Source organism: Pseudopipra pipra, chromosome Z (assembly GCF_036250125.1).
Source record: "Pseudopipra pipra isolate bDixPip1 chromosome Z, bDixPip1.hap1, whole genome shotgun sequence".
Taxonomy (NCBI): Eukaryota; Metazoa; Chordata; class Aves; order Passeriformes; family Pipridae; genus Pseudopipra; species Pseudopipra pipra.
The window spans coordinates 41473015-41498994 of NC_087581.1; the positions used below are offsets into that span (position 1 = coordinate 41473015).

General features: G+C 41.9%; 1 protein-coding gene across 1 annotated transcript; it reads right to left on the reverse strand.

Annotated features, from left to right (window-relative positions):
* Positions 1 to 519: 519 nt before the first annotated feature.
* LMNB1 (lamin B1) lies at positions 520 to 23971 on the reverse strand. Its single transcript, XM_064642508.1, has 11 exons — positions 23428 to 23971; positions 13943 to 14099; positions 13117 to 13242; positions 11896 to 12066; positions 10378 to 10503; positions 7611 to 7831; positions 6155 to 6380; positions 4957 to 5061; positions 4408 to 4527; positions 3563 to 3673; positions 520 to 1233 (listed from the first exon to the last, which is right to left on the reverse strand). The coding sequence occupies exons 1-11, from the start codon at positions 23781 to 23783 to the stop codon at positions 1192 to 1194; spliced, it is 1761 nt and encodes a 586-aa protein (XP_064498578.1). The 5' UTR covers positions 23784 to 23971; the 3' UTR covers positions 520 to 1191.
* Positions 23972 to 25980: the final 2009 nt, after the last annotated feature.

Genomic DNA, 25980 nt, shown 5'->3' on the forward strand with positions numbered 1-25980 from the left:
TGCTGGCACATGGCTGAAATGCCACCATGTTGTTCACCAGAAAAGGGAACTTATCCAAGATGAAAGATGTTAAAAAGCCATAAAGTTTGCTATGAGACTAATTCTAGAAAAAAAGTTCAATTAACTTCAGAAGGTCTGGCCATGCATTGAAAAATACATCAGACTATATCAAAGATAACTATTTACAGTACTTCCGAATTTTTCTTTATGTTACTGTTCTGCTTGTTTAACCTGCTCAGATTGTATGATGTAGTAAAAACCAGTCCAGTAAGAATTAATCTGTGAGGAAAGACAAAGCATGGAAAGTTATGCAGAGCTATATTCAAGCTCTAAAGAATTAACTTTCCAAATCTGAAGTAATGCTACTCATTATTCAGAAGAAATCTTTGTAACTCAAAAGCCACTGTTCAATTTACACGGATGTTTCTTCCGCTTCAAAGCCTTATCAGTTTCAAGTATTCAAGAGTCATTCAACTTTTAGCTCAGTTCTAGAAAGAAACAAATTCCAAAAACTTCACAGCAACTTAAACAGAGATACTTTATTAAAAGTTTTTTGACATCAGAATAATGCAAAAAGGACAGAAAAAACTTTCAACATTGACAAAATTACAACTGTTTCCCATACAAATGTAGACTAGATCCCTAGGGACTTGGTCTCATTCCTAAAAACTGTAAACAAGTAAGGCAATCCATATTAAAAGAGCCTTCTATTTGTTAAATAAACACACAGGAAAATTTAAGCTGGTAACGCTATCTTAACAACACAACTACAAGATGTAACATGAATCCTCCTGCAGAATAAGCACTCTAAACCAATCCCCAACAGCACCTAAATACAAAGAGGTCAATAATAACTAGTCTAGAGTGGTGTAATCTAATAAAATCGATCCCCAAAACACACTGGAATATTTCTATTCCAGCAAGGTTTCAATAAAAAGAGACTGGCATATGAATCTGGGAGACAGGAACATTAATTTCCAAACAGTATATTTGTTTGGAGTCAACAATTCACATCCTGCGAGGAAGTCAAGATACTTCTACAAACCTTCCTTTTTTCAGTGGCAAAGGAATTTAAGGCCATCAAACTTGCAGCTTCAAAATTCACAGACAGAAAATAACGTTGTGCTTCTGAGAAGGCTCTGTTCTGTAGGCAAGGATTACTTTGACTAGAGGAACCTGGATGACTGGCAGTTACATAACCAGACAGTTTCTGCTGGATGCCCTTTGCTCTGCCTGTGGTGAACAGAGAGAATCATCTTTGATTACAAAAAAAATAAATCTGGCAGTAAAATATTTTGCTACTCAAAATAATATACTGTATATTTTTAATATATTAAATTATTAGCGTGGCACGGGATAAACAGGAGTCAGTATGCAAAGCTGTTGTGGTGAGGAAAAAAAAGTGGGTTTTCACCCTGGAGTTAAAAATGGTAACCCCTGAGGGGGTGGTGTCTCTCTTGGTGGGGACCCAATCAGCGCTCCTGCCTAATTAAAACATATCACACCAGACCGGAAAAGAAGGATGATGAGGTAGTTGAAGAGGAGAGTGGCCATGTTCTGAAGCCATGAGGAGAAGGGGCAGTAGCTCCGCTGGGGGCCAGGCCCCTCCAGCCCCCAGCAGGGGGGCTACAAGAACTTGGAACAGTGTTAAACTGGGCCAAGTTCTGTAGCTGAGAGCTGGAGGAGTTTCTCCACTGTGAGCAGCAGCAGGAACGGCAGCAGAGACAGCAGAGAACGGAGGCTATGGCTGAAATCCAAGAGATAAGAAGAAAGCATGCAGCTAAGCAGAGAGGCAGAGATCTCTAGTGGAGAGAGAGAGAACTAAGCTCTAAGGACAGAGTTTTGGGGTAAGAACTGAACCAAAAACCCCCAAAACCCCTTTTGAGACACCTCCTAGAGAGGAGGGGTGGTAGACTCCCACTTGAGGGGAGTCTTGGAATGCAGCAGTACTGGAGAGAGGAGCTACGAAGCTCAAAGGCGTCCTGGAAGCTGGACCGGGATGGCCAAATGGAATGTGGAGGGAGTGACCTTGCGCCCCCACTGCTGCTGCCAAGCTGGCAGCCTGAGACAGAGCACAGGAGCTCTAGTAGAACTCTTGAGGCAAAGGCTTTCAACTGAAAGCTGCCCGAGATGTTCTGACTTATGGGTAAACCCCCTGAGTAAAGGGACCATCACGAAGACCCCCAAACTTCGTGATATGATGTGGTGAAGTGAGCCTTCTTGTCCCGGTTACTGCAGCCCACGAGAGAGAAACCTTCGCTTGGAGTCGAAGGGCCGAGAGGAGTGAAAGGAGACCCCCCCTGTGTGTAATGGAAAGAGATCCAGCTATGGATCTTGCATGGAAGAAGAGAGGCTGCTGCCCTGACCGTGGAAAAGACCTTTTCCTTCTTCCCTTCTGGACTTTTATTGGAGGGAGAAGAGATTTGATCCATTGTAAATACTGCTTTATCATAGGAGAGACAGTTAAGATTGTATATATAATGTATTATAATATTTATTGGTGTAGTGATTGTAATATAATTCCCTTCCACCCATATTGAGTCTTGTGTTGTGTCTGGAAAACACATTTCACACTGGGGTGAGTTGTGGGAGGGGGCTTGGACTCGGGAATTGGATTTTGGGGGTCTCAAACAACCTGTTATTCCCTGGAAGTAAAAGAATGTTATATATCCTTTCCTATGAGAGGTATTGGAGGACAGGTATCAGAAAAACAAATAATTGCCATATTTGGATCTCATGTCAAAAAGCATCACTGAGTTTAGACAGGTGGCCAATATAGCAGGGAGCATATACAAGTAGCTTAAGAGTTTTTATCTAAAGAAATCTAGTCTTTCTATAATGTTTCTTAAGTAAAGCTACTAAAACACACACTGTAGATGAACTATACAATCACAGAAACCACATGAGCAGGTGGATGTGCTTCAGTACTTCTGCACAGCTGCAATAAAAACCTGACTATTTTACATGCCACAAAATTATGATTCAGGTATAGGTCAAAATTCATGGTTGCCAAAAAATATGATTTTCAACACAGCCATTTTTTGTACATTTACATATGCCTTCAGAGTTGCATTTTTTTTCAGCGTGCAGCAGACATTATTTCATACAGTGTCTTTAAATCTCCAATTTTCTCTATCAGAGAAAATATGTAAACAGAAGACACTACCATAATTTTCTCTATCAGAGACAAAGAGATTTAAATTCTCAAAATGTTACATAAATTTAGGTCTACCTGCTTAAGCCAAACTTTACCATAAACACTTAGCATGGGGGGAATCTTGCCAGGAATAGAGTTTAAGGAAGAAAAAAAATCCCCATCTTTAAACTTTCCAACCTTGTTTTAAGAAAAATCTTCTCTCCAAAGGAATATATTAAGTAAAATTTTTGCACTGCTTTCAATAACACAGCTCCATGCTTTCATTAATTACTGCTGAAAAAAAAAACAACACCAAAATAAAAAACCCCACCCACATATGGTATTTTTTATGATTTTTTTAAAGACTTCATGACTCATATCTCCATTTTTCAACCTAAATAACCTTGTTAACCTAAGACAAGATACCTGCTGGTGGGAAAGTTCTTCTTCTTCCTCCAGAGGTTCAAATCCTTCTAATTCTTCATCTTCCCCTTCACGTCCTGTTGTTTTGAAGACAGTGCTCCTTTGAGCAACCTCCTGCAACAGAATTTTAAGATTTGACATCCCCACAGTCTGGTGCTCATCTACTTAGACTTTGAGAAAGGAAAGTGTCAGCTGTTGAGAAAATTACTTGTACTCATTTTGTCTACAGACTTTTTAGATACAGCTGTGCATAAACAGCATTCCTAACAGTTTAATTTTAAATCTCTTAATGATTAAAAAGTCTTTTCTAAGAGAACCCTCATCAAGTTCTTATAAAATCTGCTTTCTTTTATATGTGTATTTAAATATTCTTTCAATTTCAGTATTTCATAGTAACTGTTCTAGCCAAAGCTTTAAATCACACCTTACTAGAATTAATTCCTCATCACTTGAAGTGAATTCCACTGTAATATTCCTCATAAACAGTTTTAAGGAAAACTAATTTAAAAAACCAAATCACTGAAGAGTTCACTAAAACCTTTTCTTTTCAAGTGTATTCTAAGGCACTGCCCAACTCCTGGCATAAGGGCAGTATCTGAACAAGTAATTCTACTGCTTAAACTCAATACAGAGAAAAAACCACACACTTAAACTGCATTTCTAAACTGCAGTTTAAGACAGTCAGAGGTAAAGTGTGCTTGGCTGGAAAGCAAAAGGAGAAAACTTTACTAAACACTGCAGTACACTCCTTTGTAAAGTCCTAACAATGGTTCCACCTTGTATTTGTATTATTCATAGGTGATGGCACCACAGAAAGACAAGTTTAAACACATCTGAGGCGACCTTACCTCTCCCTGAGAATTCTTCAGTACAATTTTCACATCTTCACCAGTACCCCAGGAATTCTGGTTCTTCCAGATGAGGTCAGTGGGAGGGCTTGCAGTGACTCCAGCATTTGCAGTCCAGATCTGTTAACAGAAGTCACACATGAATGTTACTTGCTAGTCTTGGACATTTCCAAGTTATTTACTGAGTTAATGTATTTTCATTTAAGTGACACTTGTGAATCCCTTCAGTTAAGGAAGTACAGGCATCTGCTTACACAATTCCAAAGTTTCTTAAAATAAAACACATTTTTTAATGCAGAGACTTCTGAATATGTAAATGTGCCTGTATATGGTGAAAATTATTGTTCCATGTAGAAAGCAAGTTTCTGAAAAATATGGCTCAGTATCAATTGTCCCAGCAATTGACATAACCAGTGCACCGTACAAATACAGGTGATTATTTTCTGACCATGTACACAGAAAGGACAAAACAAAAACCTTTGTGTCTTACTGACACACAAGTTGGCCTGAAGTCCATTTAAACTGAGCAGCTGAAGCTTGAGAACTTACTGTAACAGTTTGGCCTGCCTTTAGTACATATCTTGAGGTACATCTGTAACTAGCAGAAGTTTCTCCAATTTTTTGGATCATTTCCCAGCCTCCCATAGGTTGATCCTAAGAAAAGAGAGAAAAACCCCCAAATATTCCATCAGCATTCATTTGTGCATGTAGGGTGTTTTACCTCTAAGGCTGTGACCCCTAGCAAAGTGCTAAAATTGTGAACCACCTGGAACAAAACAGAAAATGTGTAGTTAAATAAAAGGTGTGGGGGAGAAATCTGTGTGGTAAACAAGTGGGTGTATGTGGCAGGAGGGGAATACAAGCTCAAAAAACTCAGAAAGGGAAAAAAAATGCAGGTTCTGATTCACTGGAAGTAGTTTTTGACTTGCCTGAACTGAGTCACATAGACACAAAATTGTATAGACCCAGGCAGTTGTCAAGGTTTTTTTGCATTCACCAATGAAGTCATCACTCTCAGCCAACATCCTAGGCAGGAGATGATGGCAGGGGGGGCAGAAATTACAAGTAATGTCAGAGGGGAAAAGGGGAAAGCAGGAAATATACTTAATATAACAGGATTGGTTTGAGGGCAACATAAGGAAAAGTTGTGATCCTTATTTATCAAAGGATTCTTTCATTTGAGTAGATATGTGTAATTCCCCAATACAAACTCCAACCTATTAACAAAATCAAATAATCTCAGTAGTCACTATAACTGAGGTGGCTTTGGCATGGGAACTGAGGGCTCCTAAAAACTGTGGATGCAGCCAAGGAAGAAAGAAAACTACAATTCAGAAAAGCTATATGCAAATACAAAGGACATTGGCAACTAATTTCTTTTGTATTTGTATGCATTTCTTTTGGAGCTTTTTAAGGCAGAGGAAGTGCCTGACAGGCTTCTAAAGCAGCCTGATGTCTGCTTGCAGTATTTCCTGTCAGTAACAGTGCTATCTGTAAATATTTACAGGTAGGCCACCTGCAATGCAGAACTCTGAAGAGTTCTTTGGTGGGTGGGCAACTTAGCAATAAAACAAAAGCATTTAAAATCATTGAGAAGAAGTCATCATCAGTCCAGAATACTGTGTGAAAGCTTATTTTGAGACACACTAGCTCCTTAGTGACAGTAAATCAAGATGAAGCCCAACAGCTGAAAGGCTGCTGAGGATGCCCTTCTACCTCCACTCCTTGTAAATGTGGATTTTCCAACCTGGTCAGAGGTGTTCTTCAAACGGATGAATTTTCCATCAACGTCTATCTCCTCAATGGACACATTCCCAGTGGCAGAAGCTGAGTGGGAAATGATAACACTACTGCTTGCTTCAGACTCCTCCACATCAATCCTCTTCCTCTTCCCTCCAGCTGTTCGGACACTGCGGCTCGACGAAGCCCGGGAAACCGTCACCCGGGAGGATGGGCTTGGGGTGAGTTTCAACCTGTATTGAAGAAAGTGAAAAGAGATGCACACACCATATGAGCCTGGAGAAAAGACGGCTTGGAGTGGGGGGGACCTTCTTGCTCTCTACAGCTAACTCCCTGACAGGAGGTTGAGGTGAGGTGGGTGTTGGCCACTTCTCCCAGGTAATAAGGGAAAGGGTGAGAGGAAATGGCTAAAGTTGTACCAGGAGAGATTTAGATTGGATATTAGGAAAAATTTCTTCGCTGAAAGGGTGGACAGGCATTGCCTAGGGACGTGGTGGAACCACCGTCCCTGGAAGTGTTGAAAACACCTGTGCGACACACTGACCACAGCAGTACTGGGTTAGCAGCTCAACTCAATCCTAGACGTCTTTCCTACCTTAGCAATTCCACGATTCTACAATCACACTTTGGTGTTACTTTTTCCACCATTTCCACCATCTCCTCTTCTTCCCATAGAATTATACAGTAATATAGTAAACAAAGCATCTTAGATGAAGAAATGAAGCCTGAAATGCTTTCTGAAGACTTGAATAAAATGCTGTCAAACAACTGATTAAGGTTCCTGCAGCATGGACTACTGACAGACTACTACAGTAAGATCACAAAGGCATCTCTATGCATTTGTTAAAGACTGAAAAGAAAAAAAACCCTAGGGAGACTTAAGCCACTGTAGGAAGTTTAGGCAAAAATCCAGATGGCACAAAAGCTTTTGCTGTTTCATCCCCACACTTTAGAGGTGTCAGCCTCGCCCAGCTCAGAATACAGTGAAGTACCAAACTATTTTAAATGACAGCTGTGACATCAGGTGAAAATTCTCAGTACTGATGAACTCTGAGGCCAGATGTGGAAAAATGCAGCTAAGTGATAAGCTGGACAATCATACTGGCCATTATTTCATTGAAATTATTCTATACTTAAGGAAATTTGGCTAACAATTAGTTAACCTTCTAATAATTTTGAAAAAGAACATTAACCATGGCACTAAACAAGATGTACAAATGACAGTTAATTACAACATCCATGCTGAACCTTAACTAAAAAAATGGTGTTTGTTGCCCTGGGAGCTGTAGGTCTGATACCCTAGGACTCATGGGGACTTAGAACTAAGTCTGTCAGAGAGGAGGGGCAAAAACAGTGCTCTGGAAACTGTGGTCAAGCACCAGTAGGAACTGCCTTTTAACAGAGAAAGAGACAAGTAAGGGGAACACAGGAATACCACCATTTGTTGCTACATTCTTTAGTACCTCTCCTCTTCACCCTCCAGCAATTTCCGGTATGCATTGATTTCCATGTCAAGTGCCAGTTTAACATCCAGAAGTTGTTGGTAGTCACTCAGTTGTTCCTGCATGACATTTCTGATCTCAGCAATTTCCTTCTCTTTCTCAATCAGCAGTTTGCGGGCGTTTTCCTGTTCCTTTGCCAAGCTGTTCTCAAGTTCTTGTGCTCTGTCTTGCCATGCTCTAGACTAGAAAAGCATTGAAAACACAGTGGTGCAAAGGAAACCTCACTGAAACCCTCATGTGCTCTGCTATTCAGGCAACATGAATTTCAGAATGCAAAGTTGCACATCCTCCCCTGCTTCTGAATTCAAATTCACCCTCCACTCCACCTACTACAAACATAACATCTCAACACTCAAGTTCCAATGAAACTTAGAACATACTTTGAGAGGTGACTGTCTGCTCTATTTTTCTGAAATCTGGAAATATACTACTACACCTGAATTTACTCATGAAAGAAAAACTGAGCTCAAGAGTTAAACCATTTAAGAGGTGCTGGGCAGGACACAGGATCAGTCTTAAGCTGCACCAGGAGAGATTTAGGTTGGGCATTAGGAGGAACTTCTTTACAGAAAGAAAAGGGTGATTAGACATTGGAATGGGATGCCCGGGGTGGAGTCACTGTCCCTGGAGGTGTTTAAGGACATGGTCTGGTTGATATGGTGGTGTTCAGTCACAGCTTGGACTCAATCCGAAAGATCTTTTCCAGCCTAATTGGATCCATGATCAAAGTTCAGCTCAGTTTACTTCAGACTCTGCAGTAATTGCTCTTTAGCTTTCAGACGTCTGCTCCCCACCTCAGTTTACTGCTGCCAATTCCAATTCTGGGAGGGAGGTGCCACTAAAAGAAGGGGGGTTGTTGTCAGTGAAAGCCTGTCTGCCCATTGTCAAAGTTCAGCAATAAGCATTCCTTTTTTTTTATGACAGGAAAGCTAATTTGTCACATCAAAAATCCCTTCAAGCCAGCAGAACCTTATATTGTACATACCAAATGGAATGCTTATCAAAGAAAGGCCAAGTGATGACAGATTTAAGGTTTACCTTCCATAAGCTTGCTTTCTTCTCTTTGATAGTGTCTTCAGATTTTTTTAATTTAAAGGACAGACACAGGAACCAATGCCCCACAATCACCAAGTTCATGCTATGCATGAACTCTATTTAGGAAGTCATCACAGTCCAGAGATAGTGAGAACTCTACATGTCTGAGACAAAGGACCAGTGTAACTGGTTGTTAAGAGTCAGATAAGAAATTTAATAAATGTCACATGGAAGATCACAGTGGAAACTACCTCAGCGCTCAGCGTTGGCAAATCAAACCAGACCAGCACCAGTGGTAAGAGTTTCCTTCCAAGAAAACCAAACTGAAGTTAGTGCCAGTAAAATAAAAAACAAAACTGTACTGGTTGACATCACTAATCTACAAAAAAAAAAAAAAAAAAAAAAAAACCAAAACCAAAAAACCAAAAACCCAAAAAACCCAAACCCCACAGGAAAATGTTTCTTTTGGTGGAAAATCACAGTCAAACTGACAGAGGTTGATTTTAATAGCCTCGAAGTTACCTCTGCAAATTCAGAAGTTCTCTGAATGTAGCTGTTGCTCCCAAAGTAACAGAACACAGGTAATTAACTAAAAAAAAACCCAAATCTAACTGAACCATCAAAAGATGATGTTAATCTAAATGCAGAAATAAGATTTAAGTGGCCAAAACTTTCAACCCGATTCCTCTGTAACCTCATGCACATTCATTACATTAACCTGCTCTTTTCCAGAGAGTAACTTCATTATAGAACAGGAAAACTGGGAAGACTCATACATAAGTATCTGTGAACTTATTTGGAACATTATAAAATAATGTCTTCTGCATTTATATTTTTCAGTCAAAATACACAGACTTTTCATGTCCTAGTAGAGTCCACTAAACAGGAGGAATACGATTCAAAATGTATCACAGAAAGGATCAAAGACAATTCATATTCTTCCAAAAAAGAAATTTTGTTGCATTTTCAAATGATTAGTAAGTTACAAAAGCTCACTTCAGAACAAACTCCTAATACTTCTCATAGTATACTTACTCTAGTACTCCAATCAAATTAATACTGAATATATGACATTGTGTCATACATCTTTGGGTGTGATCTAAATATAATTAGTTTCTGCTCAAGACCCTGCTCTACAAATGTTCAACTTATTTGATGTATTTACTCAGTGTCGTATTTCATCTGAATCCGGGTAAGATCGCTTCCATGGGGTTTATTTTGTTTGGTTGGTTGGTTGGTTTTTTGGGGTTTTTTTAGAGGTCTAGATTCAAACAAGATCTAGAATAAAAAGAGACAGTGAATAGAAACTGTATATTCCAGTTCTGGGTTTGAATGTTGCTTTGTGGAATCCTACACTAGGCTGTCCAATTACTACAGAATTACATTGCTTCGAATGTCAAGAACTTTTAACACAGAGCTCTCTTGTCTAAAATTGCCCCATCTATCCACAAAAATTTTCACAAAAGCCATTTAACACCACCATATTTCAAATACTCTGCAGCAGAATACTGCACAGGAGAAAAATCAAGTTTGTCGGAAGGAGACATTAAGGAATTTGAAAAAGTACAGAACAGAAGACAAATTAAAGTCATGATACTGAACATACTTATAAGTTAAGTGAAAGAAAGTCCTTTAATAAAAAAGACCAACAATGGTAATTAGCAGGACTGGAGAGTCACAAACATCTTTTTACCTCCTTCTGAAGGCTGGTGATGTGGGAAGATAGACCCTCAATTCGCAACCGACTTTCATTCAGTTGTTCTCTGATTGTGTTGGCTGCAGAGCTGTTCATCTCCGAAGACAGTCTGGCACTCTCCAGCTGCAGTAGAACAGGTTAAGACATCAGTTTCAAAGCAGCTTTTGCTAAAAGGAAGATGAATCACTCAAAACCACATAGTCAACACTAAAGCCACGAAGTTCCTCTGTGGTGCTCTAACACAGTGAGACATCTCTTTTCTCAGGGGTTAAATATAGTGTGGCCCTACCTGAAAATCACAGTAGTCTGAATATTTATGCTAGGATTAAAACCTTGAAAGTTTCCCTCATAGACATTGCTGAAGCTAAGTTCAGTTTTCCTGCTGGCAAATGTTTATTTAATTACTGTAGCACTGGTTTTGAGTGTGTTTAACAAGAAGTCAAACTGAAATTACCAACTGTCTTAAAACAAGCAAACCTGTTAATTTTCAGCCAGCATAAGCAAATTGGTAATGTGTCTATAGATTACAGCACCAGTGCCATAAGCCATTACCTGCTTCGCTCAATCACAACTTCAATCTTAAATACTTTTACTTTTTAAAAATAACTACCTCATTCCTGCTGAACAACACAACACACACTTGAGCTGCATCACAGATTTATTATTGAACTTGCTGATGATACACTGGAATATAATTTTTTTTTAATAGGAGTCCAAAAATACAGAAACAATGTACCTGAGGAGAGGGATCAAAAAAGCCTTCATTATGAGAGGTTGTACTTTTGGCTAGATCTTATTTTAAATCATCTTTTCCAAGTCAGATAGAAGCCCTGAAGATAAGCAGGCTGAAAAGACTGAAAACCGTGTTACTAAATTCAGTTTGTATCAACTTTTCTGCTGTCACATCCCACCTTCCTTTTAAAAATACTAACTCCAATACGTATAGTCACAGAAACCAGGTTCAGTTGAGACATCAAGATGCCTCCTGACATAACTGCGGAATAACAGCAGAGGAAGGAAATGAAGAAGTATAACTGATTTCAGCCTGAGTTCACTTTCCCTCTAGAAGAGTAAAAAACAGAAGTCACTGGGTATGGTAAAACTTCCAAATGTTTTGTACTGGGTCAGAGGACCCTACTCTTGCTGTCTTCTCAGCAAGTCCTATTATGAAATAACCTTTACACAAAATATGGGACACCTGATTGATTGTCAAAGTTCAGTATGATACATAACAACACATGACCTTTCCTTGAATTCACAGTAATCCCAGCATTAATCCCTTTTCCCCTCCACAGTTCACCTTCACAATATGCGTCCTACTCTTATATTATTATTACTCTTCATAAGGACTAAACCTGCTCCCAAAATGAGATGTGAAAATGCAAATTCACATTCAAAAGCACAGTAATTTTAAGCCAAGATCCATAATAAAATACTCTGAAATGCAAGTAATTATGGTACTAAGTAAAACAAAACCAAAGTGCATCAAACAACTGTATGAAAATAAGTTCTCACTTTGGAATGGTAAGTCTGCTCAAGCTCTGCTTTGTAGAGCCTCACTTGTGCATCATGGTGCTCTCTTATTTCATGAAGGGCTTGGGCCAGTTTATGCTCATATTCAATCTGACGCCCAGAATCAACCTCAACCAAGCGAGTTTCATGCTTCTTTTTTGTCTCATTGATTTCCTATGAAAACCAGAAAAACAGAGTAACATTCAGTAAACACACGACAAAATTTTTAGATGACTATCTGCTGAGTGGAGTTATACAGGTTTTAGCTACCCTTGTGGATCAGCACAGGATCAGTCTGACATTGAAACTTTTAGTAGAAACACAGGGCCATTTCCCCAGTCTGATCTGCACAGATAAATAAGCACCTTATTTTGCAATAGCCAGTCACTGAAATAAGAGCTAGGATACCATCCGCATGTAAAGTCACATTTCCTTCTGAGAGCTGTCTGCATATTCAAACAAATACACCGCAATATGATGAGTTTAGAAATACATCGCTCTTTCTTGAGGTATCTTTTGTGCTTGCACAAGATGTGCAGTTGTGAAATGGAACAGTCACTTTCACTAAACAGCATTTTCTTCATTTGTTTGTACGCTTGCCTGCAATCCCCCCCTTCAAAAAAAATGGGATTCCAATAACATGAACAGAGACAAAAATACTACCAGCAAAGAAAAGTGCACAAGGAACAAAAGACAATAAAGTTTAGGTACATTGTTACTTCCCTAAGGTTCCTCCTGGAAAGCCTCAAGGATTTTAGTGAAAGGGTGGCAAGAGTAAGTTGTAAAAGACAACTGTTCATCAACTTTTGTTTCCATTATTCTAAAGCATCCTATTAGAAAGGTTTGAAATTAAAACCATTACAAGTCCACAGCACCTGTCTGAGTGTCCCTCTTCACTTCATTTCTCGTAGAGGGATTATGAGAAAAATTACTAACCTACTTTCTCATTACTATGAAAAGACATGTACATTGCATACCATGGTCAGAACTTAACATGAAACAACATGATATATGAAGTTATTTTATCACAAAAGCCCAGAGTTAACATATTTTTTGTAGAAAAAGGAAGTTAGAAGTCTTCCAGCTAGAACAGTGAGCTCTGAGTAGGAGTTCAGAAAACTTCCTGAGGTCCCTCCCAACCTAAATTATTTTAGAATCCTGGAATGACCTCCCAGTTGTCTTCTCCCCTTTAAAAATGTTAGTTTGTGAGACTAAAGCATTTACCTCCTCATACATATTTTTACGGAATTCCAAATCCTCAGTGAGACTCTGACAACGGTTTTCAAGATCCACTTTCTGTAAGGTTTCACGTATAAGCTGGTCCTTGACAGCAGCTAAAGAAGACTCAAGCTTTAAGAAATAAAAGAATCAACACAACAATTACATAACAGAACTCACATAACACAATAACCTCAGCTACACAGAACTACAGAAAACTACACATTATGGCTGAACTGGACAATCAAATCCCAGTATTTACCCTACTAAAGCCTTCCCCCCCACACACACACACTTTTGCAGTTGCTTACAGAAGTGAGTTCTAGATATTTCACATTGGTAACTGGCATTAAAATGCTATTTATCCATTTTCCCTACAAAACTTCATTTTTAATACATGGCAAATACTAATTTCCTGATCTCCTCAACTCCTCTCTAGGACAAGACTTTTTTTTCTTCATTGCTCTCTAAGACACTCAGAAGATGGAGGACCACAGGCAGAATCAAAAGGAGGGCAGAGAGAATCACAAACTGATACTTGTCAGCTATTTGTTATCCATCTTTCTGAAGTCAGTCTGTCTCTCTAAAACACTTCTATATGTTTACTTCTAAACACTAAATGTTCACTTCTAAAACATGTCAACCTTATTTTGAATCTTGACCTGCTTTCCTCCCCGTAAGTACCATCTCTTGCCACTTCAGAGCCTGCAATTTTAAGAGCACTCTATTCCATCATTCATGTTATGAATAAACTGAACAGTACTGAACTCAGAAGCCTACTCAACACTGCTTCCAGGGCTAATGGTGATGGTTAAAGATTTCGTCTTCTCACCTGTCCAACTTGAGTTTTCAACTCTTGAACTTCTCCCTCCAGACTTTTCTTATCACCAAGGGCTGTGGCCAGAGCAGCTTCTTTAGAATTGAGGGCACCTTCACATTCTCGGAGTTTAGCCTGGACTTCACTTAGGTCAGACTCCTTTTTTGCATAGCTGGAATAAACCAGAGAAAGTGGTAAGAAAGTCTAGAAATGCCTCTGAAGTTGACTGCTGACTAATAAACCAATCTACATCTCAAACTTGAGATACAACCGGCAAAAACATTTTGTCTTAGCTTAATTTACTCACATTTAAATCAACTCCTTAGTTCTGCTTTTCTCACCTGATGTAACAGCAGCTTAATATTTTGCTTGGGCTGTAGAAACCTATAGAGGAAAGTCAAGAGCCTCGAATCCACGAAACATACACAAAAGGGAAAACTGTGTTTTTATCAAAGGTAAAGGTGTCTGTCTTTCTTTATGAAAACAAGCACACAAGCTTTTCAAATTACCTTCGAATTAGTTTTTGTGTCTACACAAGTGGTCAAACAATTTTGTGATGTTTATTCACCCAAACAAATTGTTCAAAGAAATCAAACAAGAAAAAGTAATACCACATAAACACAACCCCATGCTCTTCAGACTAAATTAATTTTCCACAAATTGGCTACAACTGGCCACTATTAAAAATAAGGGAAAAGAAATCCATATTCAGAAACCAAAGTGTTTCTTGATCTTTGAGAGCATAAGCAGCCATGTTCAAATGTGCAACACAAATTCTCCAACCTCAGAGTTTGTTCTTTTTCTTCCTGGAATACCCATGTTTCTCTAGCAAGGGCAGCAGCATAGAGAAGGATAGGATGCTTATCATCAAAACTATGAACATTTTACAGGAAGGGACAGTCTCAGACTCAATAATACCACAGCAAGCACTTCATCAGTTCTCACACTTTTCTTTCCAGAAGTGAACAAAAAAACAAAAACAAAACCCAACCAACCAAACAAAAAAAATCAGAATTAATAACATAATTCTGAGAAGACCTGAAAATTGGATAAAGATTCTTAAGAACAAGATTCAGAATACACCCACTACTTCTTTTAATCACTGGACTGCTTATAGGAAACAATAGGAATTTCTCAACAAAACAAAACTAATGTAAAATCAACACAATTTTTAAGAGGAGAGACTCTAAGGTTTAAAAGATGCTTTTTCAAGATGACCTGAACTTGACATTGTGCTCAGGAGAGGTGTATTCACAGAGGCTTGCACTGCATAAGGATGCAGGGATGGGATCCATGTCTGGACATTTGAGCACCACAGCCACCACATGGCAGCCTTTATGTAACAGACTAACAGCCAGCGCTAACACTGGCTAATCCCGATCCTGAGGGATTAGCACCTGCTCTCCTGTGGGAGCACCCAAGGGACAAGGAGGCTGTGAGAGCCCCCACCGTGCACAAACACCCCCTTCTCAAATTTTTCATTCCTGCAGCTCGACTCTTATCCAGTCCCTTCTCTGACATTTCGCTTCTCAGACCCACAGCTACGTAGACAGTTCAGACAAGAGCACAGGATTTAGGTTTTGGACACATGGGTTCCTACTTCCAGCTCTCTGCATTATTCAGTGAGGCATTTGTCCTGTGTCCCTCCTCTCCCACCCAAGCCTGCTGGAACCTCAGCATGCAAGGAAGGTGTGCAGTAAAGTAGGAAAAAGAGGGATATAAAAGTGTCTTGCTATGGTATATCTGTAAAAAAAAAAATAATCTCCATCACCTAACAGGAAATATGAGGGCCCAGAGTAGGCCTTTGTTGTTCGATCACTGCTGGGAAAAGCTTGATTCAAAACATGGAAAAGAGAGCCTATCTCACAAGACTTCGTGCTGAAACCAAGCCAAAGATAATCCTTTCCTTTTTCAAAAACTTCCTCTGCTGTGCCCCCCATATGATGATGTCATCAATGTACTGCAGGTGTTCTGGAGCCTCACCCTTCTCTAGTGTAGCCCGGATCGGTCTGTGGCAGATGGTGGGACTGTGTTTCCACCCCTGGGGCAGTCGGTTCCAGGTGTACTGCACGCCCCCCAGGTTGAACTGTGGTCTGCACTCTGCTGCTAAAGGAATGGAGAAGAATGCATTTGCATATCGATGGTGGTGTACCACTTCCCTGCCTTGGACTCCAGTTCGTACTGGAGCTCCAACATGTCTGGCACAGCGGCACTCAACGTGGGGTGACTTCATTCAAGCCATGATAGTCCGCAGTCAGTCTCCATCCTCCATCAAACTTACGTACAGGCCAGATGGGGCTATTGAAAGGTGAGTGGGTCTTACTGACCACCTCTTGGCTCTCCAGCTCTCGGATCATCTTATGGATGGGGATCACAGCGTCTTGGTTTGTTCGATATTGTCTATGTACTGTTTTAGTGGCCATTGGCACTTGTTGATCTTTGACTTGTAACAATCCCACAACGGAAGGATCTTCTGAGAGGCCAGACAGGGTCGATAATTGTTTAAAATTCTTTGTAGCCACTGTGGCTACAACAAAAGCCCATCGATACCCTTTTGGGTCTCCTGAGGTAATCAATGCCAAGGATGCAAGGGGCCTCTGGACCAGTTGCGATGGGGTACTTTTCCCATTTATCCCCATTAAACTCACTTCAGCCTCTAGCACTGATTCAATACCTTTTTGATGCTTTTACAAGCTGGTAGGCAGCTGAGAAGAACATTCTTGCCAACGGGTCAGCAGAGAAAAATGAAGTATAATATGGACTAGCAACAAAAACATAATTAAAACCTGTAATTAAACAGTATCTGTACCACTAGAGAAAGAATTACCAGTTAGATCAGCCCTTCCTTGCTTGTTTACAACAAGATTAGCTGTGAAGCCATACTGTAATTTAATGCAACTGAAGCCACAGAAGGGGGTGGGTGGAGAATTAAAATTAAGCACTACTGCCTTGTTAGTGTCATGAGTGGTCTAATTGTAAGGCAGCTCATCTGAACACACTCTCAGAAAAAAAACAAACTGGAGCTCAACACTTCAAACACTGAAAGCCAGATGAAATCTCAGCATCTCAGCAGTGTCATCCCAGCCTTAAAGGGAATACAGGAAAGAAGGAAAGAAGATCAGAAAAGCCTGTGTGATTTATAAAAACAAACAACTAATGTATACAGCATATACTTCACCCCTACACTTACTAATTTTCACCAGGAAGAACTTCAGCCTCTTGACAATAGCTAGCTTCTGACTCTACAGAAAGCCAAAGCTGCATTTGAATACAACAAATAAAAAAACCTCAAACACCTTCCCGTTATAGTGCTCAGAAATTAGCTTGAACTGAACTCCTTCAAGTAGTTTGAGTCATGAAAGGAAAATAAAATCAAAGAAATAATTTTTGACTTGCACATCTTCTTCAAAGCAGCAGCTTGGTTTTCTTTCTTTTGACTTCAAAGTGTGTGGATCTTCTTATCCATGGAATTGTTTACAGCAACCTAGAATTTCCTGTGATCTCAGGCCATGCAGAAAAGGATCATTTTCTACCAGTTTAATAAGTTGAACTGACCTTCTGGAGCCAGACAAACCACACCGCTAATGCAAAGTAAGCAGTCAGTAGCCAGATTTCAGGAGGTACAATTTAAATGCTCCTTTGAAACTGACCAAGTGCAGGATGCCACCACGGTAAAGCAGATTTTTCCCATCTTCCACACTCACCCACTCATTTCTGCCAGTACTTACAGAATCAGATCACGAAGTTAAAAGCATTATCAACATTAATAAAATCCTCCTTGAAAAACACTGGTTTTCAGCCAAGACACAGATACTAAGTGTTGTAATTCTAAATAATTACAAGCCTATACTTACAACCATACAAAATTACATGTATTGCACACTGGGTTGGTTTTCCACTCCAGTTGTAGAGAAATAATAAAGGTAGAAAAACTACAGTCATTAATGCTTTATGTTTTACTTGGCTACCAGTCAGTTTTCTGTATTTTTCCCCTGTGGCAGACAAAACAGTAAGGCTGTGTTTTGCAAGGAAGTGATTTAAAATAACATAACATAAAATAACATAAAACTTATGTCTAAGATCATTCAAGTTTTTGTATGGAGATCAACATGAAAATAAGAGTAATTGGACAAACAGTGATCTATGTGAATCCCACTACTCTAAACAGGTATCTAAGCAGAACCTACATACATGCAGCACATATGTATCAGGTCACTGCCCATTACCAGGTTATTGTTACAGGTCCACATATTTGAGACCAAATATTTATGTCCTACAATGAATGGAACACACGCTTAATTAAAAATATAACTTCAGTTATAGTCTTACATTTCAGTGGCTCAAATTATAGTGCAACAAGTTAATAACTCTACTTCCCCACTCCTTGGGTGCTCTTTGGTACGTATCAAAACAGATTTCAGATTAAGGCTCCATAGTTCCCCAGGCTCCAATCTTTGCCTCACTTTCCAAGATCACCTACAATAATGAAAATACACTTCAAAAGAAATTTTAAGTCACCTTCCTTAAAACAGTTCCTCTAGCTCATTACAGCGTACCACACATGCACCATGGAAAACCCTGGAACAGGTGCACCTTTGCCTGCACTAAGACAACACGGGTCTGTGTAGTTGCTCAGGGTAGCAGCTGCAAAGTGCCACACTTGCACAGTAATTCAAGCCACAGGCTGATAGGAAGCTATTACTGGTGTTTATTTTACTGCGTAATCCCAATGCAAGACACACAGCAAGACAGACAGATAATCTCTTTAATATTTAAAATTAATAGTACTAGTTCCTTGCCACAATTACATTTGCTTTAAACACTTGTACTCTACCAAACACCTGAAGATAATAAAGGAAGATTATTTCCTTTACCAACATCTTCAATGAAACATGTAATTTCCTTCAAAGTTTCTTTTATCACACCATCTCCAGAGCAGATGCACTTCTTCATTGGAAAACTGCCACAGTGAAATCTCTGCCTGTCCAAGACAAATGTAAACAAGGGATTTCCTAAAAGAACTCATAACACCAGCTTATGCTTCCTAAACAATGTGATTTCCTCACATGACAAATCAGAATAGAGACACATCCAGCCAGGGATTTTGATTTTGTTAAGTCCCCATAATGAACATTCTTGGAAATATTATTCTTATCTTGGAAATAATTTCCACTAGTGGAAAACTACCCTGAAATTTACTCCATAAGCAGACCAAATAACACAACAGCTATCAGGCAGCCTGACTTTGTGAACTGCCCTTGTTCAACATGAATAGGTAACACAGCTGTGTCAAACTTCACAATGTAAGCCACTGTCAAGTTAATTGCTCAAATTACACATCAGAATTTATCCTCCACCATTCTGGCCCTATAGTTCTCCCTGGTTTGCAGTTGCTGTACATGATTAAAGCATGACACACTTCCACTCAAAAGCGGAAGCTTTATCCAGCCTGTTGGATGCTGGAGTGATGGAACAATTGGGAGCTTTATTCCTGTATCTGCTGTTTAAATGATGACATTATGACTTGCCTGAGGATCATGTATTTCACTGCTCTGCATGCATTGTATATTTTGCCCTTTTCTCAAGGAAATATGAAATTTGCAGCAGTGTGAAGTACCAGCCAAGGCAGTGAGCAGGATCACAGTTGGTTTTCCAGCCATGTTTCTCAACTCAGTGCAATATGCAGTTACACAACACAAAGTGGATGGCTGTGGAAGCAAGAGTAAAGATCATGAAGTTCCCAAGACCAGTTTCAATCACCATTATGAGCTTAGGCTGTTGAACTACAGCTGATGTCTTCCACAGCCCCTGACTGCAGAACAGTGGCAGTCACAATTAAATATTTATTTATTTAAAGGAACGAAGTAGAGGGATGTCTTTACAACAGCTATCACCAATGGCAAAGCATACAGTACAGTCTTGCCTAATCAACAAAGAGAAAATGAACTGGAAATACTGTGAAACCGGTAACTTCCAATTCTTTCACATATTAGAGAAGAGATGAGATCTCCCTCTTCTCCTCCTCCCAAGAGCTATCCAAGAGTTCCATACATCTAAATTCAAATTACATCTTTTTTCCCCCCACTGTAGGGGCCCAGACCCAGCTGTCAGCAAAAAAGAATCGGATCAATTTGAACCATAAACCTTGGGCAACTAGAGCTGACAAGAATCTCGTGATTTGGACCTTCCTCATAAGACTTGCTGAAGTACAACTATAAGGATTACTCTGGCTCCTGCAGCAAAATCAAAAAGGACTTAGAGATGATTCTATCAGGCTATGTCTAAAACCCCTTAATCCCTTTAATCCTGGTTGAGAGAAAAATTAACCTATTGGCTAAACTGCAGTAACACTTGTGTAATTCCCTAATTAATATAGCTCGTCCTCCTCATTAACATGTCCAACCCCAAAGGCCCTTAAATTGTGTTCTCACGTTCAATAAAATATTCCAGTTATACCCGATACTGGAATCACTTAGTTTTTGACCCCCACTCCCCAAAGTTTTGAGATATAGAGATTTATTTTCCCTTATCTTCACTCTACCCATGACAAGCTTCTTTTCACTTTTACAACTACGCATATAATTTCCCCATGCCCTCCTCACAACAAAAATAGAGAGATTGTTTTTTTTTTCTCCTCACTTTTTCCCTCTAGTTCTCTAAGATTTGACATACCAAGGAAAGCCTTCGTATTTATTTTGCTACAGCAGTACCAACTGCATGGCAGGCACTCTAGAAGAAGTGTATGCAACAAGCCTGTTATATACAGCAGGATCAGCTATAGAAACAAATGCAGTTTTTCTTGAGGGATTAAAAGTATGAACAGTATGGTGCATCACACCATAAATATGACACCGAAGTCAGCAAATCAGACTGAAATCAAAGTCAGCAAATAGGTGACTGGGCCTTAAATTTAATTTTTGCAAAGAAAGAATAAGAAAAGTCCTGCAGCGCTTTGAAAGCGACTAGAAGCTTGGGTCTGATGCACTACTGAGGCCAAGGGGCTGAATGATGACTGGGATAAAATAAATCAATCAAGCAATTAAGAAGAATGTCATCCTAACTAGAGAAAGCAGAGTTGCACGTGTGTCTGGGGCAACAATAACACCACCTGCAAAAATACTCAAACAGGATAGGGAGACCAGATAGACCACGAATCATATTGACCAGCTTCAGACAACTCAGTGGGGAATCATCTGTACTCCCTCCACAGACCAAAGACATCTTGAGAGCTATTTCTTCCACCATTTATCTTCACTGGTTCTCAAGGGAACCAAAGCCATCGCTAATCTGAGTCTTATGACATGGGTACCAGGATATCTGATCCACGTGAACCGAGCATGCCTGAAAACTTTTTTTTTCAAGTGTTTCTGTTAGATCCAAACTACTACATACTCATAATTAAACTAAAGCCACTGCATACCTCTCACTGCAATTATGCTTTCTGAGAGGGCAAGGAAAATTCTCTTGAGAACACAAATTCTCATCTTACCTTGCAAACTCTTAAACCTGACAGCACTCTCATGCACATCTGTGTTTTAAGAGTATTTTTCATCAGGTTATAATACAACTTCACAGCTTTAAGAAGTCATCAGGGAGTGTGCTCCAGTTCAGGCAAAAAACCCCTTTTGCTCCTTTTTAAGACTTTGTAAATAGAATCACAGATAAGCTGAGATATCCATCTTAAAAATACTCAAAGATGTCATAAAAAATTGCACAAACAACACCAAACAGCCACATACAAGTGGAATCCAGCAGCCTTAAACAGCATTAATTGTTTGTTTTACTAGACTATTCAGGAGTTGTCCAGATCTATACTCTGTGTTCTGTGGAGCACAAAGATGAACTTTTTGGGACAAGTACTGACAAGCTATCAAGCACTAAGACTTCACTCTTTAAAAAGAGACTGTAGCTGCAGCATAAGAGCAACCCCTTTCCCCTACGAAGTCATTTTTTTTTTCCCCTCCAAATATTCCATCACAGGACAAAGTAAAACAGAATACAAAGGACCTCTGCGTTTACATTATTAATGGCCTGGTTCCAGCCACAGAAAGGAAATCTACTACAGAGTGCACTAGAGCCCAGTCCTCCACATGCACCCTTTTGAGAAGCTGACAGAAGTGTGTCTTCCTCAAAAAAGTCACAAACAGATGGAAATTCCTGGCTTGACCTTTGAGTCATGTCACTTTAGTGCCTTTCTGCAGCTACACCTGGCTTTCCCTGTCACTGTCAACAATCACTTTGATTTAAGGCCTTCATGGGGCACTGAGAGGTAACCTCAAGACCAGACTCCCTATTAAAAGCTCACGATTTTTTATTTTTTTTTAAATAACAAGTCAAAAGTCCAAAACATACTGGGGCTGTCTGCAGACACATGAAAACATCAATATGCTGGTTCGCACACGAAATATCTTTTTCATTATGAAAAATCAGGGCTGAGAGCACATTTAACAAAATTAGCAGGTTACACAATGGGAGAAGAAGATTAGCAACTCCAGAGTGGGGTTTTTTTTCTTGCAATACTCATAAACCTTGTGATTCCAAGACTAAAGCTACAAGCCAAGTGGGCCTAAAACTACAGCAGAAAAATCAAAGAAATCGAATTTAAGGTGAACACAAACAAGGAAGGAAAGTAACAACTGAACCGAGTCAGATGTGTAAGGAGCAAAAATCTGGTGTCACAAATCAGTTCACTGCAAGAGCAGAGATCTTGGCACTGTGCCACAAAGGCGTAAAGCCGGTAGGCAATCTGGAGGATGTGTGTACACGAATCTGCCTTTTGTGACATCTGAACAGTCAGCAAGACGCACAGGAATTACAGTTCTCTTTTGTTTTAAGTAAGCCCCAGGGATAAGACAGCCACAGCTTCTCTGGGCAGCCCGGAGGGCCTCACCTCCCTCACAGAGAAGAACGTCTCCCCAGTATCCAATCTAAACCTGCCCTCCTTCAGCTTAAAGCCATTACCCCTTGTCCTACCACTCTATGCCCGTGTCAGAAGCCCCTCTCCAGCCTCCTTTAGGTGCTGGAAGGTGCTCTAAGCTCTCCCTTATTGCGGCTGGCAACCAAAGCGCTCCATCCGATTTTCCAAGCACCAACCTCCCCGGGTAACCCGCTCCAGCGCCACATCGCCCACACAGCAACGAATTTCGTCCTAATATCCAACCTAGATTCCCCCTGCTTCACTTTATACCCACTCGCGCCCTCCTGGCGCACTCCGGACCCACGTTCGCACCACCGGGGATGCTCCGGGGACCGGCGGACCTGCTGCCGGCGGGGGCGGCGCTCCGGGACGGTGCTTCCCGCCGGGGCGGAGCGGCAGCGCTGCCTCTGCCTCATTCATTCCTTCATTCATTCCCAGGCGAGAATTCACCGCGGGAGCCAGATCGGGACCCGCCGGTTCCGCGGGCGGGCGCGCACCGCCGGTACACCCGGGAGCGGCCATCCCCATCCCATCTCCATCCCCACATCGCCGGGGCCTCTCCCAGCCCTTCCCCGCTGCCCACCTGCCCTGAAGCTTCTGGTGGTCGGCGCGGATCTTGCCCAGCTCGATCTGCAGCTTGGCGCGCTCCCGCGCCGTGTCGTCCAGAGCCCGCCGCGCGTCCGCCAGCTCCGCCTCGTAGATTGCCTTGAGCCCAGTGACCTCGCGGCCGCGCACCTCCTCCCGCTGGGTCGCCTGCAGCTGTAGCACGCTGTTCTCCGTCTCCAGGCTACGCACCTTGTCGATGTACACGGCCAGACGGTCGTTTAGCTGCCGCAACTCCTCTTTCTCCCGCAGGCGGGACATGCGCGTCGGGCTCTGCGGCATCGCGGCGGCGGGGTGGCGGGTGCGCGGCGTGCCGGCTGGGCTGGGGTCGGCCATGCGGGAAGCGCGGCGGGGAGACGACAGCGGCGGAGCGGAGAAATGGCTGGAACCACGGCCGCCGCCACCTCCTCTGGCTGCGGCTGCCGGGGCTCGGCGGCGCCGCTCCAATATGGCGGCGTACCCGCCCCACCGCGACGCCCCCCGCCGCGTCCCACTTGACCGCGCGCCGGCCAATCGCGGGGCGCCGCCGCCCGCGGGATCAATTCAAAACCCGCCAACGGCCGCCGGGCGCGCCACGAAGGCCACGCCCCCTCCATCGAGGCCACGCCCACCTCCCCGGCGCGCGCTCCCTCTGCCTGTGCCCGCCCCGCGTTCCCAGACCCGGACAAAGGGACCCCCAAGCGACCCCTCACCGCCGCTGAGGGGGCTCCCTGGGTGTCCCCACACAGCCCCTTCGGGACCCCCAGGACTCCCACCAGGCACGGCGGCCTCCGGGCAGATGCGCTGTTTTGGCTGTGCGGTTGTAAATCACGTAATAGCGGAATTAATTAGATTGGAAAAGAGCGCATAGGGTACAGGTCCGAATTTTGACCCGACACCACCCTGTCAAACAGACTATGGCATTGAGTACCACGTACACTTTCCCCTTAAACAGCTCCAGGGATGGGGACTCCACTATCTCCCTGCGCAGTCCATTCCAATATCTAATCACCCTTTCTGTGGAGAAATTCTTCCTGATATCCAGCCTAAACCCCTCCTGACACAGTTTATGACTATGGCCCCTTGTCCTGTCCCGTGTTCCCTGGGAGCAGAGCCCGACCCCTCTCTGGCTCCACCCTCTTGTCAGGGAGTTGCAGAGGGCAAGAAGGTCCCCCCTGAGCCTCCTTTTCTCCAGGCTGAGCCCCCCCAGCTCCATCAGCCACTCCTGGTGCTCCAGACCCTTCTCCAGCTCCGTTCCTTTCCCTGGACATGCTCCAGCCCCTCAATGTCTCTCTTGTCTGAGGGGCCCAGAACTGCCCCCAGCACTCGAGGTGTGTCCCCAGCACTGCCCAGCACAGGGACGGGCACTGCCCTGGGCCTGTGACACACCATGGCTGGGACAGCTCAGGGACCATTGGCCTCTTGCCCACCTGGGCACAGCTGGGCTCACCTTCAGCTGTGCATGTTCAAATGTGCTCGTTTGGTGATGTGGCTACAAATCACTTATAAACAAGGGATTTTGCTGCACCAGACATTTCTTATCCCAAATTTACTCCTCCCTCACCTGCAGGCTTCTTGCTGTGGTTTAAAAACGATGTTGACTCCTGGTCCTGCCTGAGCGCCCAGTGTTGGGCTCTCTCAGGGAGTTCTATACACAGAAATCTCCCAGAGACAGGATGAGAGGACCCTGACTGAACCTGCACCAGAGGAGGTTTAGGCTGGACGTCAGGAAGAATTTCTTCGTGGAAAAGGTGGTAAAGCATTGGAGGGGGCTGCCCAGGGAGGTGGTGGAGTCACTGTGCCTGGAGGTGCTTTAAGAAAAGACGAAGTGGGGCTCAGTTCCCTGATCTGGTTATGGTGGTGATCAGTCAAAGGCTGGACTTGATGACTTCAGAGCTCTTTTCCAGCCTAATGGATCCTGTGACTCTGTGAGTTTGCTCATTTTAGTATCCAAAACACAATTCCCCAGGCTGAATCAGCCCAAGTTTTGGAGTTAGCATTTGCATATTCCTTGTCTGGTGTCAGTCTGGCTCCTGAAGGTCGGTTGCAAGTGAGAGACACTTTCAAGTTCAAGGTGAATTCTGCAGGAAAAGCGGGAATCCTTTTGCAAATTTCCACTGAAATACCTTCAAAGTAAAAAGAAGTAGTATTCTAGTCACAGGGGTGTACATAACTAAAGGTAATTTAGCCATAGTGGGGAACGCTCCTTTTTCCACTTGATGCCTTTGTTGACACAAACCATTATCTGTTTCTCCTTTTTCCTTCCCTGCCAGTTATTAGAATTTGCTCTTTCCCAGCCCTTTGGGAAAATAGAAAAGCTGGATAAAAAGGGTGATAGAAGCTGGGAAAAAAACTCTACAGCACCTGCTGGAACATAAGATTGACGACAAAGTAGGATTATAACCCAGGGTAGTTTTACATTGCAGCTGGCACTAGTGTGAAAGGATCTGTGTTCACAGGCAGTACAATGGATGAACAAATTTTGGGAGGTTTTGTTATTGGACAAACTGAGCACTCTGCAGGTGTTTAGTGCTGGCTTTGATCTTGTCTGCTT